At 50.6% G+C, this 17,967-nt stretch overlaps 1 protein-coding gene across 1 annotated transcript; it reads left to right on the forward strand.

Annotated features, from left to right (window-relative positions):
* Positions 1 to 2,341: 2,341 nt before the first annotated feature.
* Positions 2,342 to 17,957, forward strand: KIFC1 (kinesin family member C1). Its single transcript, XM_060308657.1, has 12 exons — positions 2,342 to 2,478; positions 8,625 to 8,765; positions 8,919 to 9,012; positions 9,533 to 9,586; positions 9,699 to 9,749; positions 9,958 to 10,358; positions 11,034 to 11,813; positions 12,615 to 12,905; positions 13,007 to 13,080; positions 13,208 to 13,283; positions 17,203 to 17,567; positions 17,879 to 17,957. The coding sequence occupies exons 1-12, from the start codon at positions 2,467 to 2,469 to the stop codon at positions 17,955 to 17,957; spliced, it is 2,418 nt and encodes an 805-aa protein (XP_060164640.1). The 5' UTR covers positions 2,342 to 2,466.
* The last annotated feature ends 10 nt before the right edge of the window (positions 17,958 to 17,967 follow it).

Consider the following 17,967-nt stretch of genomic DNA (forward strand, 5'->3'; position numbering starts at 1 on the left):
TCTTGTGTCTCATCTTAGGAAGAAGGCTTTTGGGCTTCCCTGGTGGCGCAGTGGCTGAGAATTTGCCTGCCAGTGCAGGGAACACGGGTTCGAGCCCTGGTCCAGGAAGATCCCACATGCCACGGAGCAACTAAGCCCGTGTGCCACAACTACTGAGCCTGCACTCTGGAGACTGCGAGCCACAACTACTGAAGCCCGTGCACCTACAGCCTGTGCTCCGTGACAAGAGAAGCCACCGCAATGAAAAGCCCACGCACTGCAATAAATAAAAAGAGGAAGGCTTTCAACACTTCACCATTATTGTGATGTGTGCTGTTGGATTTTTGAATATGTCCTTTAACAGGTTATGTTCATTTTTCTTCAATATCAATGGATGTTGAATATTTTGAGTAGTTTTTCTGCATCGATTAAGATGAATAAACTTTTTCCTCTTTAATGTCCATATTTCTCCTAGTTTAACATCTGTTTTTTAACTTTGATAAATGTCTTTTTTTTTTCTTTTGCAGTACGCGGGCCTCTCACTGCTGCGGCCTCTCCCGTTGCAGAGCACAGGCTCCGGACGCGCAGGCTCAGCGGCCATGGCTCACGGACCCAGCCGCTCCATGGCTCACGGACCCAGCCGCTCCGTGGCATGTGGAATCCTCCCGGACCGGGGCACAAATCCGTGTCCCCTGCATCGGCAAGTGGACTCTCAACCGCTGCGCCACCAGGGAAGCCCCAGATAAATGTCTTTTGATATACATTTCTTCTGTTTCCCTTCTCAGTTCTCTTCACCCATCCAGGGTTGGTCTTTTCCAGTTTCCTCCATCACTACTCACTCTTCAAGCTCCTGCTCCGTGTACTTTCCTAGGATTTCAAAGGTTGGGGGATGATGGCAGGGTTTTTAGACGCTGTGTCTCCCCACAGTCTGCTCCCCACCACAAGCACGTTTGAATTCAAGTCAAAGCACTGGATTAGAAGATATGTGGCTTGAGTTCCAATCTCGGTCAATCTCCAATTATGCACCAAGACAAATCCCTTAAGTCTCCTGCCTTTCAGTCTCATAAATAAAATCCCTGCCCTGCCTACCTCCAGGATGTTTGGTAACTAAGAGTAGCAGAACAACTCTGCAAATTATTCACAGGTAAGAGGTTGTTGTTTTTGTTACTAAGGTTATTAGAAGTAGTGTGAGATAACCGATATAGCTTGGTGGGGTCTTTTGTTTTGTTTTGTTTTGTTTGGCCACGCCTTGCAGCATGTAGGATCTTTGTTCCCCAACTAGGAATCGAACCCGTTCCCCCTACAGTGGAAGCGCAGAGTCCTAACCACTGGGCCGCCAGGGAAGGCCCATAGCTTGTATTTCGAAACTAGTGGAATCTAGATCCACTCCCAATCAGCAGTGTGACTTTGTACTTGTTAACTTCACCTTTCTGAACCTGGCTCCTTCACCTAGCTTGCAAATAAGAAATGCAAAGCACTTGACACATAGTAAGAGCCCAGTGAATCGAGGGATCATTAAAAGGGATAACGCACGGGTACAGTTAGTCTGAAAAGCATAAAAAATATTCCATAAACGTAAGCAGTAAGGCCTCCATGGGCTCTAGGCTCGGAAAGACTCAAGCCAGTTCTCTAGCACCAGTAGCAGCGCCCAGGTACGTAGGAGGTGAGGCGAGGAGGCTGACTGGAGAGAAAAATCCTCCTCTCCTGGGCCTCGAATTCCCACCGTCGGGCTTCCATGGAGCGCCAAGCTGTACTCAAGGTCATTAAGTTTTGTGATAAATGCCAAAGAGACCGGGGAATGGGCAGCCTCAGCCACTCTGACATCCGCATAAGGTATCCAGCATCAACTTCCGGGATCAGTTCTAAGCATCTGGGAGACGTCGCGCACCATCCGCAAACACATCGATCCAGTCGGGGCTAATGAGTGCGCTTCCTACTGCCGCCGCTAGGGAGCACTGCTCGCGCCCCGCAAGGGTTCTGTTTGCGCACGCGTGATTCCTTTCCTCCAGCGTCCCCGCCCCTACACGAGTTACGTTAGGGCGGCGTGTTCCCTGCAATTTCTGACGCAGCGAGCGGCGGCCGGGAGCCGAGCGGAAGTCCAGAGCGACTCCCGCTGGAGGAGGGGTGGGGTGAGAAAAGAAATAGTGAGGCCGGAAGTGTGACTAACCCGCCAGTCTCCCAGGGCATGGGAAGCAGGAACGGGAAGGCGGTGGCCTAGTGGGGTGTGGCCTCGGGAGGTGGACGACGCTGCGATTGGCCCTCGGCTGTGGCGGCGGCGACGATTGGCCCCTGAGTGCGGAGCGAGGTGAGCAGGGTGGCGGCCGTTGAAATTCAAAAGTGGCGGGTGTGGCGCCGGGCTGGCAGCGCCGGAGTCCGGGACGTGCGTGTTCTGTGTCGCGAGCGCGCGAGAGAACGCGGGTCCCGGGAGCCCCGGCGCCCTGTCCTCTTCCATTGCGCTTCCCTGCCGTGTGTGGCACGGAGCTGGACATGGAGCCGCAGGTGAGTAGGGGTCGGCGCGGGGACGACAGCTGGTCGCCCCACCCCGCTGTGCTGACGTGCCGGCGGCCTCAGTTCTGCCTGCCTGCAGGGCCAAGGTCGTGCGCCCCCGCACAGTGGAAAGGGATGAGGGGTGGAGAGTGGAGAAGGCAGGGAGCAGCCCCAGGAGTGGAGGTGGGGGGAGTCTGCCTGCCTTCCCGCAGCTTCAGGGAGTCCCCCACGCCCTTGCTCACTTTCATGTTTCCGGGATTTCCCATTTCGAATTCTCAGGCTTGTCTGAACACGTTCCCACCTGTCCATTCCTACTCACTATTGCAGTGTGTGTTCTGAGATGACCACTAGCTCTAGGGAAGTGGTGTCTGAGGCCAAATCCCTGCTGATGTCCTTTCGTGTCCTCTCTCCTCTTTGCGGCCTCTTCGGGGTGTAGGAAGGGGAGAAGGGGAATGGAGTACTGTGAACTGAAGGACTCCTCATTATCTCTCCTTCCCCAGGTTTTGCAGAGATCTCTGCTCAGTGGGACTGGTTAACTTAATTTCTTCTCTCATCAGTGCCCTGCTGCACCTCACAACCACCTGCAACCTCCCCTCTCCAGTGGAGAGAGGTGTGTTTGTGACAGTGAGAGTGGGTTGACTTCTGGTGCCAGCAAAGGCCTCCTGCCTGAATCCTCTGTTTACTAGTATTTCACATTCAGATTTACCCAAAGTCAGGTTTCAACTTGAAGAGATACTCTTTGTATCCTGCCAGCCAGAGAGCAGAGCAGTGTGATGTGACAGTGAAAAAAAATAGAAGGCTTCTCATATTTATTCATCACATATTTACTGAGCACCTATTATGTGCTTGGGATGCGGCAGTGAGCAAGCAGAGATCCCTGTCATCATGGAGCTGCCATTCCATGGGAGACAGGCAATATGTGATAAGTAAATTATATAATGCTGTTAAGAAGGTGATAAGGGCTATGGAGAAAAGGAAAATTTTGAGCAGATTAAGAGAGGGAGGGGAGGCCAGCTGACAAGATAGACTGTTAAATTGGGTTGTCTTAGTAAGCTCCGTTAAGAAGGTGAGAGTTGAATAAAGACTTGAAAGAGGTGAGGGAAACAGGCAAGTAGTTATTAAGATCATTCCAGGCAGAGGGAATCCGCTAGAGCAAAGCCACTAGAGTTGTGTAGCAAACCCGAAATGGAATGAGCAACGGGGAAGTTTGTGGGAAGGGATGTCAGGTAGCAGAGGGGGCTGTTGAATGCATTGCTCCTCGCAGGGGCCGTTTTGAAGACTTTGATTTTTTTTCTCTGAGTGAGATGGGGAATCACTGGATGGTTTTAAGCAAAGAGAGACAAGATCTGTCCTACAATTTAAGAGGACCACTCTAGGGGCTTCCCTGGTGGCGCAGTCGTTGAGAGTCCGCCTGCCGATGCAGGGGACACAGGTTCGTGCCCCGGTCCGGGAAGATCCCACATGCCGCGGCTGGGCCTGTGAGCCATGGCCGCTGAGCCTGCGCGTCCGGAGCCTGTGCTCCGCAATGGGAGAGGCCACACAGTGAGAGGCGCGCGTACCGCAAAAAAAAATAAAAAAGATGACCACTCTAGCAGCTGCATTGAGATTAGACTGTAAGGAAGAAAGGATAGAAACAAGGAGAGCTTTTAGGAATGGGGCAGGTTTTCTCAGCTTTCACATATTGACTTCTTATGGGGGGCGGGGGGGATTGTCCTATAAGTTGTCTGTTGTTTAGCAGCATTCCTGGCTTCTACCCACTAGATGACAGTAGCAACCTCCACCTAATCATGACAAAGTGTCTCCAGACATTGTCAAACGTCCCCTGGGGAGTAAAGTCATCCCTAGTTGAGAACCATCCCTAGTTGAGAACCAGTAGAGTGTGATAATCCAGGTGACAGATGATGGTAACTTGGATCATGGTAGTAGCAGGGGAGGTGGTTACAAGTGGTCCGATTCTGGATCTATTTGGAAGATAGAGTTGGCCACGTTTGCTGATGTTAGACTTTGTGGTACGTAAGAGAATGAGAGGACTTTGGGTGTATTTGCTTGAGCAGCTGAAAGATGGATTTATATCAACTGAAATGGAGAAAGCTGCAAGAGCAAGGCTGAAGGAGGGTTAGACGTCAGGAGGTTAAGATTTCAAAGTCTGGGCTGGAGACAATAGTTTGGGAGTTGTCAGCATATGAATGGTGTTTAAAGCCATAGGAGTGGCCTAGAGTGTAGATAGAGAATAGAAAGACCACTGTTAAAGTTTGGGTATATGAAGAGGATCTACCAGCGAGGTAGGAAAACCAGGAGAGGATGGTCTCCCAGGAGCTAAATGAAGCGAGTGTATTAAGGAAGAGAGAGTGATCAGTTGTATTACACGCAGCTGATGGGTCAAGAAACAAAAAGATGAAGAATTGGTTTAGCAACACAAGCAGACTTGTGACCTTGAGGGCAGTTTTGGTGGAATGGTGGGAGTGAAAGCCTGACTGGGACAGGGTTAGGAGAGAAAAACTCTTTTTGGTTGGAAGTAATAATAACATGTATTATATACTGATTGGAATGATCCAGGAGAGAGTGAAAATGATGGTGCAGAGGAGAGAAGGAAGGCTTGCTGGAGCACTATTCCTGTGTGGGTGAGGGTGGGAGCAGATGCTCACGTGCAGGAGATTCCTTAGCAGCAGGGTATCCATCTCTGATCCTGGGAAGTGGGTATAGGAGGGGTTCCATGAAAATCTGTTTTTATAGAAGGTTAAGTGCATATGCTTATTGTGGAAAGTTGGGAGTCATCTTGTCTAGCTTTATAGATGGGAGAAAAATAAATACTGTACTCTTAGGAGTTGTCCTGTATAAACAAACCTTTGAACACATTTTCTGAACCCACACAAATTCCTGGGAGGTAGGCCTTTAGTTGATCCACTATCATAGTGTAGGGAGAACGAAGGCACAGGTAATTAAAAAAATTCAGTGTTTGACCTTGAAATACTTAAAAGAAAAATTTAGTTTTCATACTACATTTGATTAAAGTGAATTAAAATCAGCATTCTTTGTGCACATTTTCTGCAGGTGGCAGGAAAAGAGAACACCACCTCCTTTTTTTTCCCTTTTTATTTGTATAGGAGCCAATGGTTTGGATGCATTGCAGTTTATTTGAGCATTTCCCTGCTGGTGGACATCTAATTTCATTCCTTGAAAAATGTATTGAGGGAATTCCCTGGCAGTCCGATGGTTAGGACTCCGTGCTTTCATTGCCAGGGGTGCAGGTTTGATCCCTGGTCGGGGAACTAAGATCCCACAGACTGTTCGACGCTGCCAAAAATTAAAAAAAAAAAGTATTGAGTCCTACCATGTAGCAGACATTGTACTGGGCACTTTGGTTCTATAGTTGTGAACAAAACAGGCATGTTTTTGTGATGCTCACAGTCTAATGTTAGGAAAGACAATAAACCAATAATTTAAAAACCAGGATATCAAATTGTTTCAGAGTTTTCTCTTTAGTGATGTTCTGTGAACATCCTTAACCTCACTTTCCCAAAGTTGAACTTAGCATCTCTTAAAAATTAGCCCTTCAGGCACTCTCAGATCTCTCCATGTTATTTCTTACAACTGCATGTGAATCTACAGTGGTTTTAAAATGAGAAGTTTAATTAAAAAACAAACAAACCCAGATTTTCCTTCTGTGATCTTGGGAACCAGGGCAGGCTTCTTGGAGTCAGCCTGGACTCCATCTCCTTCACTGCCTGACCTCTAGCTACTCCCCCCCACCCCCACGCCAGCTCTGCTTAGCCATCAAACTCTTAGAACATCCCCTCTCAACTGAGTTCCATGAGAATTAAGATCTAATACCCTAAGGCATCCTTTGTGTCTAATGCATTAACTTCTCTCTGAGGCACCTAGAATGGTAAGAGCTGTTTTTTATATTCTTGGGAGAATTGAGAAAACACATCATTTTCTGTAGAGCTTAATTCTCTTGTACCCCAGTTTGGAAAGGCTGCCCTAGAAAGTAAGCTCTGGGCAGGCAGGGACTTTACATTCATTACTCTCACACCAGAGCCTAGAAGAGCAGTCATTCAACAAATCTAGTGCAACAAATCCTTGTTGAATGGATGAATGAAGGAATGACGCCATCCCTCTGCTGTGATAACCCTCATCTTCTATTTCCGTTCATTCTTTGCATTGCGCACAGTTCACTTTTTCAGTAAAGATCGAGTCATACTATTCTCATGTTTAAAAATCATCAGTGTCCCTCTTGTCTTCAGTAGACCCCGGATTCCTTATCACGGCATACCACGGTCTTTCCCTTCTACCTCTCTTTTCCTCTCCTCACTTTCTATGTACATCCCTGTGTTCACTTGAATAGAATGATTTGTCATTCCTTACAAGTCCCTCTCCTTGCTTTCTGCTTGGAATGCTCCTCCTTGGCCCAAGCCCATCAAGCCAACTCTTCCTCATCTTCAAGGCTTGGCCTGAAGATACTTTGTAGAATTGTGTCTGACACTCTCCCCATCTAAACTGGATGCCCACCCCCTCCTTTGGGATCCTTTTATGATAGCACTTGGTAAAGATTTAATCATCTCTTTAAATGCTTCGCTTGCCTACTGTCCTGTCACAATCTTGAGGGCAGGGACCACGTCTGTTACTCCAGAATCCAGATCATTTCCTGGCATGTAATAGGCACTTTGTAAATATTGAATGAATGAAGTAAACGGAAGGGCAGAGAGAGATTGGCCTTGGAATTAATAGTTACCTATAGTGAAAATCAGAAGTTGATCTATACATGGTACTTTCCTGATGGTGGGATAGGAGTAGGGTGACCACTTGTCCTGGTTTGCATAGGAATTACCTGGTTTTAGCACTGAAATGCTGTGTCCCAAGAAACCTCTCAGTTCTTGGCAAACCAGAATAGTTGGTCATCCTACGTAGGAGTAACCATAGGGTGGGCATGATCCCCAGGTACTGAACTGGGCTGCTTAGAGGAGAGGATCTTTCTTTCCCACGCCCCTACCTCATACCTGTACTTCGGTGGTCTCCAGACTGGTCATGCCCCTGCTTCCTCGTCTTCCTCATGCAAGTCAGCCTACTTACACCTCATTATTATTTATTTATTTGTTTGTTTGTTTGTTTATTTTTGGCTGCATTGGGTCTTCTTTGCAGCACATGGGCTTTCTCTAGTTGTAGTGACCGGGGGCTACTCTTTGTTGCTGTGCGCGGGCTTCTCATTGCGGTGGTTTCTCTTGTTGCAGAGCACAGTCTCTAGGTGCGCAGGCTTCAGTAGTTGTGACTCGTGGGCTCTAGAGCACAGGCTCAGTAGTTGTGGCTCATGGACTTAGTTGTTCCGCTGCATGTGGGGTCTTCCTGGACCAGGGCTCGAACCCGTGTCCCCTGCATTGGCAGATGGATTCTTAACCGGTGTGCCACCAGGGAAGTCCCTATTATTATTTATAATAGGCTCTTTTGTATGATCAGAAACTGTATCTGGCTCTCCATATATGCAGGGCTAAAGCCTAAATTCCTTAGCTTAGCATCAATGCCCTATGAGACAGTGTGATCAAGTGGTTACAAACATGGCCTCCAGAACCAGACTGTCTAGATTCTAACCCTGGCTTTGCTTTTTATTCACTGATGACTTTAGACCAGCTAGTTTACCTCTCAGCCTTCCTTCCCTCATCTGCAAAATGAGGCTAATAATAGCTCCTCCTCAGTGGGCTGGGAGGTTTAAGTCAGTTGATACAGATAAAGCATTTGAAACAGTTCCCAATAAATGTTACCTGCTCCTCCTACCCAGTCTTCAAACTTATTCTCCCAACTCTCTCCCTTGTTTATAATCTCAGCTTTCCCTAAAAGGGCGTAGTGGTTTCTCAGCTGTACCATGTGCAAGCTTAAGGTTTTGCCTTCCGAAAGGAGTGTTCCTTTTCCCTGCTTTTTTAAGTACTGCCCTTAAACTTAGCTGAAATTCAGCATCTGTCCAGCTATTCCCTTAGGGTTTGTGTTACGTCCCACCTCTCTCCATGGTTTTTAGACGGCACATCATCTGTGAGCTGCAGTTTGTGGCACAAGGGGTACTTATATAATGCTTGTTGGTGGTGATGAGAATTAGGCTGGGGGGCCATAAACGGGAGTTCTTGGGACATTTGGGCCACAGGGTATTGTCTGAAGGGTCTCTCTCTTCCCAGCAGAGGTCCCCCTTGTTGGAAGTGAAGGGGAACATAGAGCTGAAGAGAGCCCTGGCCAAGGCCCCTTCCCGGCTCCCCCTCCCGGGAAGCAGGCTGAAGAGGGGTCCCGACCAGATGGAGGAGGACTTGGAGCCTGAGAAGGTGAGCTGGGTTTGGAAATCCATGTACGTGTGTGTGTGTGTGTGTGTGTGTCTGTGTGTGTGTGTGTGTGTGTGTGTGTGTGTGTGTGTGTGTGTGTATAAAACCATCAGAGGGTAATCATGGACTCCACCCCCCATCCTTGTCTTTCCCCAGAAAAGGACACGAGGCCTGGGCACCAAAGTGGCCACGTCCCGCCCCAGAGCAACGGCCCTCACCACTGTGCCACAGACACAATGCCAGACCGCAGGTGGGCTCCAGGGCACAAAGTCCAGTTCTCTTCAACTCACTTCTTTCTTTTTCTTTTCTTTCAATCTTAGCTTATTTTGAATAGGTAATATGTTTTACTTGTTTCAAAATTCCGAAGGCACGAAAGTTGTTATACAGTGAAAAATCTCCCTCCTGCCCATGTTCCCCAGGCACCCAGTCCCCCAACCAGGGGCAACTGTGAGTCCTTCCAGGGATGTTCTGTGGGTTTGCAAGCAAATATGGGCATGTTCCCCAACATGTTTTACACACATGCTAGCGTACTTTACATACACCTGGTTCTGCCCCCTTGCTCTTTTTGCTTGTCTTGGTCCAACTTGTTTCTTGGCTTGTTGGTCCTAGGAAGGATATCTCTAGGAGTTGGTCAGATTTAAGGGAAGAAGGAAGTTATCTTATTTCTTCTAATCCTCTGAAAAAGCAGCTCCTCTGCCTTCGGCCCAGTCAGAGTACATGCCACCCTGAGAATCATGACTCTGCTTTTCTTCTGTCCAATTTCCCGACAGTGCCGAAAGTTCCCAGGAAGACAGGACCCCCATGTTCCACAGCTATCGCCACAGGTAACAGTGCTTAAGACCTGGGGCTGAGAAGGGATTGGGGGTAAAGGGAGAAGGATGGAGGTGGAGGGACCCTGATGCTATAATTCCTTATGTCACCTCCCCAATTCTCTAGTGCTGAAGAATCAGAAGCCAGGCCCTGCTGTTCCTGCCCAGAAGCCTGGCAGTAGGTGACCAAATATAATCCTTGGGTGAGAGGCTGGGATAGGGAAGAGGAGGTGGTGAGTACCTAGAAAAATCCTTTTGGTCTCTTCCTTGTCTGAAGAAGAAGGAGATGGAGGGTCAGGTGTGGAGGCGCTAAAGGCTAGGAGGGAGGAGAGAGCGAGACAGAGCCAAGAGTTCCCTGACCTTTGTCTTTTCTGTGCCCATCTTAGCAACAGCTGCTCCTCCTGTGGTGGGAAGGAAGAAACCCAGCAAACGTCCAGCCTGGGACTTAAAGGGTCAGTTATGTGACCTAAACGCAGAGCTGAAATGCTGCCGTGAGAGGACCCAGATGTTGGACCAGGAGAACCAACAGCTGCGGAACCAGCTCAGGGAGGCCCAGCAACAGGCCACGGCCCTGGGGACAGAGCGCAGGACACTGGAAGAGGAGTTGGCCAGGGTGCGGGCCCAGGCTGAGCAGGGCCAACAGGAGCTGGGGAACCTGAGCACTCTGGTCCTAGAGCTGGAAGAGCGGCTGGGCACGCAGGAGGGCTTAGTGCAAGAGCTCCAGAAAGAACAGCTAGAACTGCAGGAGGAGCGGAGGGGGCTGGCTGCCCAGCTGGAGGAGCAGGAGGTAAGGGCCAGCTTCTCGCCAAATGCTGACCCTTCTTTCTAGGTTGCCCGGAAGTCACTTTGGGCTTTGAATCCCTGACCACCTCTCTCTGGCAGTACACCTCCGTCCCCTACCCTGCTCCCCCATCGCCCCCACCCCCGCCCACTCCTGACTCTGTCTTGCTTTCTGCCCCACTTCACCCTATCCTGACTCTGTTTCCGTATCTTCCTCGGGTCTGTATCGCCTCTACTTCTCTGCCCCCTTTCTTCTTTCTCTGTTTTCCTGATAAAAATTCCCACGCATTCTCTCTCCTTCTCATCCATTTGACTCCTTGGCGAGCACCAACTAGATTGCATTACTTGTAGTCTCTCAAATGACTCGATTCTCAATTCAGGGCATTTTGCATATACACGTCCCTCTTTGTGGAATATTCTTTCTGCACTCCATCCTTCCCTTGGTCCACTCCCATACTTTTTGAGTGTCAGCCTAGATATCATTCTCCTTGTGCCCCTTCTGGATGCTCCCATAGCACTCCCCATTCTAGTACTATGATTCCTATTTCCTTATCTCTTTCTTTACCAGTCTGTGAAGTCCTTGGGGGCAGGGCCCAGCCCACCTCCCACCCCCACATCCCATCATGACTTGTTCTTGTTCTTGGTTGCATCTCACCCTCTGTGTCTGCTCTGTTCTGGACAGAGGAGGCTACAGGCATCAGAAGCTGCTCTGTCGGGCAGCCAAGCAGAGGTGGCATCCCTGCGCCAGGAGGCTGCAGCCCAGGCGGACTTACTGGCTAACCGGGAAGAACGTCTCCATGGGCTTGAGATGGAGCGCCGGCGGCTACACAACCAGCTGCAGGAACTCAAAGGCAATGTCCGTGTCTTCTGCCGGGTCCGCCCCGTCCTTCCAGGGGAGTCCACCCCACCCCCTGGCTTTCTGCTATTTCCCTCCGGCCCCAGCGGGCCCTCCGACCCTCCAACCCGACTCAGCCTCTCCCGGTCTGACGAGCGGCGTGGGACCCTGAGTGGGGCGCCAGCTGCCCCCACCCGCCATGACTTCTCCTTTGACCGGGTATTCCCACCAGGGAGTGGACAGGACGAAGTGTTTGAAGAGATTTCCATGCTTGTCCAGTCAGCCCTGGATGGCTACCCAGTATGCATCTTTGCCTACGGCCAGACAGGCAGTGGCAAGACCTTCACCATGGAGGGTGGGCCTGGGGGAGACCCCCAGGTGGAGGGGCTGATCCCTCGGGCCCTGCGGCACCTCTTTTCTGTGGCCCAGGAGCTAAGTGGCCAGGGCTGGACCTACAGCTTTGTGGCAAGTTACGTAGAGATCTACAACGAGACTGTCCGAGACCTGCTGGCCACTGGGACCCGGAAGGGCCATGGGGGTGAGTGTGAGATTCGCCGGGCAGGGCCAGGGAGCGAGGAGCTTACTGTCACCAACGCCCGATATGTTCCTGTCTCCTGTGAGAGAGAGGTAAGTGCTGAGGGCCACTAGCCTGGACACTGGGGAGGCATGGGCAGGGTGACAAGGATGGAGGTGGATGAGCAGGGGGAGGAGAACGCTGAGGATGAGGAAGGGTGAGTGGTGAGGGGTAGGTTGCATATTCAGTTTTGGCTGGTGGGCTATGAGGTGCATCCGCCTTTGTGGAACCAAGGAGTGGAGAGAAGTGATGGGCCTGCTGAAGCGGGTGCCACTGGGCCCTGCCCGTCAATCTCAGGTCTCACCTCTGCCCACTCTTCTTGCTCAGTTCATGACATCCATGCTGGCCTCCCGCCTGTTCCTCAGCCTGCTCGTCACACCCTCAGATCAGGGCCTTTGCACGTGCTGTCTCCTTTGCCTGAACATTCCTGCTCCTCTCCTGGAAGAGCTTGCTCCCTCGCTTAAGATTTTAAGGCATTGAGGCCATCCCTGACCATTCTTTTTTTTTTTTTTCCCTAACTTGGCCGCACTGCACAGCTTGTGAGATCTTAGTTCCCCAACCAGGGATTGAACCCGGACCCCGGCAGTGAAAGCACAGAGTCCTAAGCACTAGACCACCAGGGAATTCCCGCTGGCCATCCTTTCTAAAATTGCAACCCTCACCCTCACGCACTACTTTTCTGTTTTATTTTACTCCTTAGTACTCTCAGACACACTGTGTATTTTACTTATTCTTTTGCTGGCTAGAAAGAAAGCATCAGGAGGGCAGGTGCTGAGTCTTACTCATCGCCTTACCTGACCTAGCTATGTACTGACTTCTACCTGCCTTTGCCTCTTGCTGCTGTCCATCCCCAGGTGGAGGCCCTGCTCCATCTGGCCCGCCAGAACCGGGCTGTGGCCCGCACAGCCCAGAATGAGCGATCGTCACGAAGTCACAGTGTGTTCCAGCTGCAGATCTCTGGGGAGCATGCTGGCCGAGGCCTGCAGTGTGCGGCCCCCCTCAGCCTTGTGGACCTGGCTGGGAGTGAGCGGCTAGACCCCGGCTTGGCCCTCGGTCCTGGAGAGCGGGAACGCCTTCGGGAAACGCAGGCCATTAACAGCAGCCTGTCCACGCTGGGGCTGGTCATCATGGCCTTGAGCAACAAGGTAGTAATGGGGGTGGGGGCAGGCGGACCCCAGGGAGAGGTTGGGGCTGACCATGCTGAACCCAGCCCTGTCCTAACCACCTGTCCCCCCCAACCCTCTAGGAGTCCCACGTGCCTTACCGGAACAGCAAGCTGACCTACCTGCTGCAGAACTCTCTGGGCGGCAGCGCTAAGATGTGAGGGGAAGGGGTGGGCTGGGAACCACAACATTGGGGTCAGGGTTGGGGAGGCAACACCGTGAAGACCTGGTCCAGGCTCTGCCCAGCCACTGATGCTGGGGCTTGGCCCCCTCTCTCTCCACAGGCTCATGTTTGTGAACATTTCTCCCCTAGAAGAGAATGTCTCCGAGTCCCTCAACTCCCTACGTTTTGCCTCCAAGGTGCGGTCACTACCAGTCCCATCCCTGTCAGACCTCCTGGGGATTATAGCCTTCTCCACCCCTACCCTACTGTCCTTCAGGCCAGGGGGCATGGTTCATCCAGAATGGATGTACATTTGCCAGGCATCTGGGGCACTACCTACCTGGATCCTTTTTTTTTTTTTTTAACTATTGACGTTTGGGGGTTTTTAATTAAGTTTTTAAAAATAGGTAGTTGAAAGGTCAAAACTATATCAATAGAAAGCTATATACAACAAGTGAGATTTAACCACTGCCCCGTCCCCATTCTCTCCACTTGCCCTAGTAATCATTTTCATCATTTATCATTTTACTTATCCTTCCAATGTTTCTTTTTGCAAATACAAGCAACATGCATGGGATTTCCCTCCTTATATAAGACGTCTCTTCTCCCCCTCTCATATATTATGTTGTCCCGTGCTTTTTTTTTTTTTTTTTTTGTGGTACGCGGGCCTCTCACTGCTGTGGCCTTTCCTGCTGTGGAGCACAGGCTCTGGACGCGCAGGCCCAGCAGCCATGGCTCACGGGCCCAGCCGCTCCACGGCACGTGGGATCCTCCCGGTCCGGGGCACGAACCTGCGCCCCCTGCAATGGCAGGCGGACTCTCAACCACTGCGCCACCAGGGGAGCCCCGGGGAGCGCCCCCATTATTTTTACATCTGCCTAGGACTCCACTGTGTAGATGCACCAAAGTTTATCCACCAGTTCCCTCTACTGGACACTTGGATTATTTCCACCCTTTTACTATTACATACAAAGCCATGTTGGCTAACCTTGTACATTATCATTTTATATTTGTTTAGTTACATCTAACTATCTAGGGAGAGATTCCTTGAAATGGAATTACTGGATCAAAGACGTACAGGTTTTTCAGACTGTTCCAAATAGTGTGAATTCAGGCTCCAATCCCCACGAAGATCAGCTGTGTCCATGGCCATGAATTCTCTAGGAGATTTAAGCTCCCTCTACTAGAGTTAAATCAGGATGTTTCTTTACTGTCTGCCTCCAGAGGGCAATTTTTCCCTCTGGTTACTTGTTTTCCAGAGGGTATAGTCCTACGATGTGTTCTGGCTTTATTCAGGGTCTCTGATCTTGTGTGCCCTTCTGTACTCTTGCTGCCATGGTAGTAGTCAGCCACCTTAGCACCCTGCCCTGGTCTACTTTAATCAGGATTTCCCTTGCAATCTTGCAAGTTCAGGTAAAGTTCTTTTTTTTTTTTTTTTTAGTTTATTTATTTTTGGCTGCTTTGGGTCTTCATTGCTGCACGTGGGCTTTTTCTGGTTGCGGCGAGCGGGGGCTGCTCAGGTTTCTTATTGCGGCGGCTTCTCGTTGTGGGAGCATGGGCTCTAGGCGCACGGGCTTCAGTAGTTGTGGCTCGCAGGCTCTAGGCACACAGGCTTCAGTAGTTGTGGTGCAGGGGCTTAGTTGCTTTGCGGCAAGTGGGATCTGCCCGGACCAGGCCTCAAACCCGTGTCCCCTGCGTTGGCAGGCATTTTCTTAATCTCTGCGCCACCAGGGAAGTCCCCAAGTAAAGTTCTAGCAACATCATTAACACCCAACAACATGAACTCTTTAATATCCTCTAATACCCAGTAGATGTTGAATTTCCCTATTGTCTCAGAAATGCTTTTTATACATTAGGTTTGCTCTGTTCAGGATCAAAGCAAGGGCCGCCCATTTCATATGGTTGAAATTGTCTCGAGTTTCTTTTTAAATTTTTATTTATTTATTTATGGCTGCATTGGGTCTTCGTTGCTGTGTGCAGGCTTTCTCTAGCTGTGGCGAGCCGGGGCTACTCTTCATTCTGGTGTGTGGGCTTCTCACTGTGGTGGCTTCTCTTGTTGCGGAGCATGGGACCTAGGTGTGCGGACTTCAGTAGTTGTGGCACATGGGCTTAGTTGCTCCACAGCACATGGGATCTTCCCGGGGAGTAGGGCTTGAACCCGTGTGCCCTGCGTTGGTAGGCGGATTCTTAACCACTGCGCCACCAAGGAAGTCCGAGTTTCTTTTAATCTATAATAATCTCATCCCCTTTTATAGCATTTATTTGTTGAAGAAGTAGGGTCACTTGTCCTATAGAATATACCACATTCTAGATTTTGGCTGGTTGCTTCCTCTTTCCTTCACAATTTTTGTAGATTTAGAGGCTTGATTTGAATCAGGTTTAAATTTCTTGGGGAAAAAAACTTCGATGGTGTGATACACTTTCTATTGCATCATATCAGGAGGCACCTAGTATCTAGTTGTTCCACTTTTTTTCCCCCTCCCCCTAATTGTTCCACTTTTAATGATATAAAAATTGATCATTGGGGGCTTCCCTGGTGGCACAGTGGTTGAGAGTCCGCCTGCCGATGCAGGGGACGCGGGTTCGTGCCCCGGTCCGGGAGGATCCAACATGCCGCGGAGCGGCTGGGCCCGTGAGCCATGGCCGCTGAGCCTGCGCCTCCGGAGCCTGTGCTCTGCAGCGGGAGAGGCCACAACAGTGAGAGGCCCGTGTAACGCAAAAAAAAAAAAAAAAAAAAAAATTGATCATTGGATTAGGGTATTGTCAGCCTGATCTATCCATTTAAAAACTCCCTATCAGCTTTTTCCCCTAGTGATTTTATCAGTAATGCTATCTAGATCTATTATTAGGAAGTTTTTAAATGGTGATTTTTTTTAAATGGTGATTTTCTAATTTTCTCAGTTCTACATTTATTAATCACAATTCTTCTATAAATAACTCCCCTTTGCCATCTATTTGGTTATTCTGAAATTCAGTCCATATCGGTAAGATGGGATAAATGCTAGATTCTTTATCAATTTTCAGTATTATAAGTTGGTATCCTGGCAACTTTCAAAGGTGAACACTGAGTTTTTATCCAGGAGGTAACATCTTACAGATACTTACTTGTACTTTTGGTATATATCCTTTGCGGTCATTATTCATTCTGATGCTCAAATCGCCCATCTTTGGCCAGTAGAAGCTCCAGCTTGGCTCCTGTGTCCTTTAGATAGGTCCCCAGTAGTCTTTACTCCAGATCCATCTTGTACATTTCCTCCCCTAGGCTTGGAATCATTAATTTTCCAAATAGCCTTGGTTCCTAAATTTGTGTCGTTCTTGTTTTATCTAGCTTATTAAGCATTAGTGTTGGGAGGGTTTTGGGGGTGTCTAGTCCGAGGTACTGCTAGAAACAGAAGCTCCTCTCCCTGCTCCTTTGTGGGGCTTTTGTTCCTTCTCAGGCCTTTCCTTCTCTTCCAGACCTAGAATACCTAGTGGGCATGGGAGAACTGAGACCAGCCTGAACTTCCTTTCAGAGCCCTTATTTTAGGATTCTCTGAGGGCAGCCCTAATATTGGGGGTTGGGAGGTGATTTGGAGAAAACTGTTCTTTTGGTTACTCTGAAAACGTTTTTTATTTTGTTTGTCTAAACCCCCTGCCCGCAGGTGAACCAGTGTGTTATTGGTACTGCCCAGGCCAATAGGAAATGAAGACGGATCTAGATTGTGTGTGTGTGTGTGTGTGTGTGTGTGTGTGTGTCTGTGTGTGAGTGAGACCGACGGGGAAGGGGGGGCGGTGGGGGGTGCTTTATTGGGGGGGGCACTGTGATACCTGGGCCTATCAAATAAAGAAGAGGGTTTTTGTGTTTTTTTTTTAAATAAAGGTTTTATTAGCTGTTGCCCAATAAGGGAGATATTTTTCATGCCTGTAAAGATGGGAACTGTGGATCTTCCATTCTGCCAAGCATTTGTGTGTGTTTCACGGGGTTAGGGGCTTCGGCTTTTCTCCCTAACAGACCATCCCCGGAGTCGGGTGGCCTCTAGCTCCCATACCCTGCCCCCGTCGTCCGCGTCTAGGAGTTGCCCACTAGGTGGGCACTAGGTGTCCACAGTCACTAGTTCTGTTTCCCCTTTGCCACAGGCCACCCCAGCCCGGGGCAGGAACTCCTCTGGCGAGTGTGGGAAGGTAGGAACCCGAGCCCAGGGGCGCGGCTGGCGCTCCCTCCCACAAACTGCTGGCTCTTTCCTCCCGCTCTTTCCCTGCCTTCCCGTTCGAACCGCTGGGGCTGGCCCCGCCCGCTGCCCATTGGCTGGCTCTCGGCGGCGTCACCGCCTCGGTACTAGCCCTCCCGGTCCGTGGACCCGCCTTAGAAGTGCGGGGCGGGACGCAAGCCCCGACTCCCTCGCGCCAACTGCCGAGGGCCACCGCCCCGTAAAGGAGGGGCTCGGTCCTCCCAGGTGCCGCGCGCGCGGGAGGGGTCACGCGTGCGCAGAAGCACGGCGACGGTGGGCGGGGGGGCAGCTAGGCACAGCGAGGGCGGGGCCGGGGCAAAGGCGGGGGAGGGCGGGGCACTCGAGGGAGGAGGTAGTGGCGGGGGCAGTGAGAGGGTGGGTGGAGGGCGGGGTCGTGAACTGGGGCTGGGGGGTGGGACTTGGAATGACACTGAAGGTTGGGGGGGCAGTTAACGGATGTGGCATGGGGTGAGGGCCCGGCCGCAGGCCGGCGGCCGGGAGGGGGTATTTCCTCCTGCCCCGAGGGCAAGTCTCCCTTTGGAGGATGGGGCTGCGGGGATTCCCTCTCTCGCCGGGTCCGACAGTCCGCACGCCCCATCCGCGGAGAAGGCGCCGCTTGCTCTGCACCCTCCAGGCCTGTTGGAGGTGAGGGAGGTGGGGTGAGGTGGGGCCC

This window comes from Globicephala melas, chromosome 11 (genome assembly GCF_963455315.2).
Source record: "Globicephala melas chromosome 11, mGloMel1.2, whole genome shotgun sequence".
Classification (NCBI taxonomy): domain Eukaryota; kingdom Metazoa; phylum Chordata; class Mammalia; order Artiodactyla; family Delphinidae; genus Globicephala; species Globicephala melas.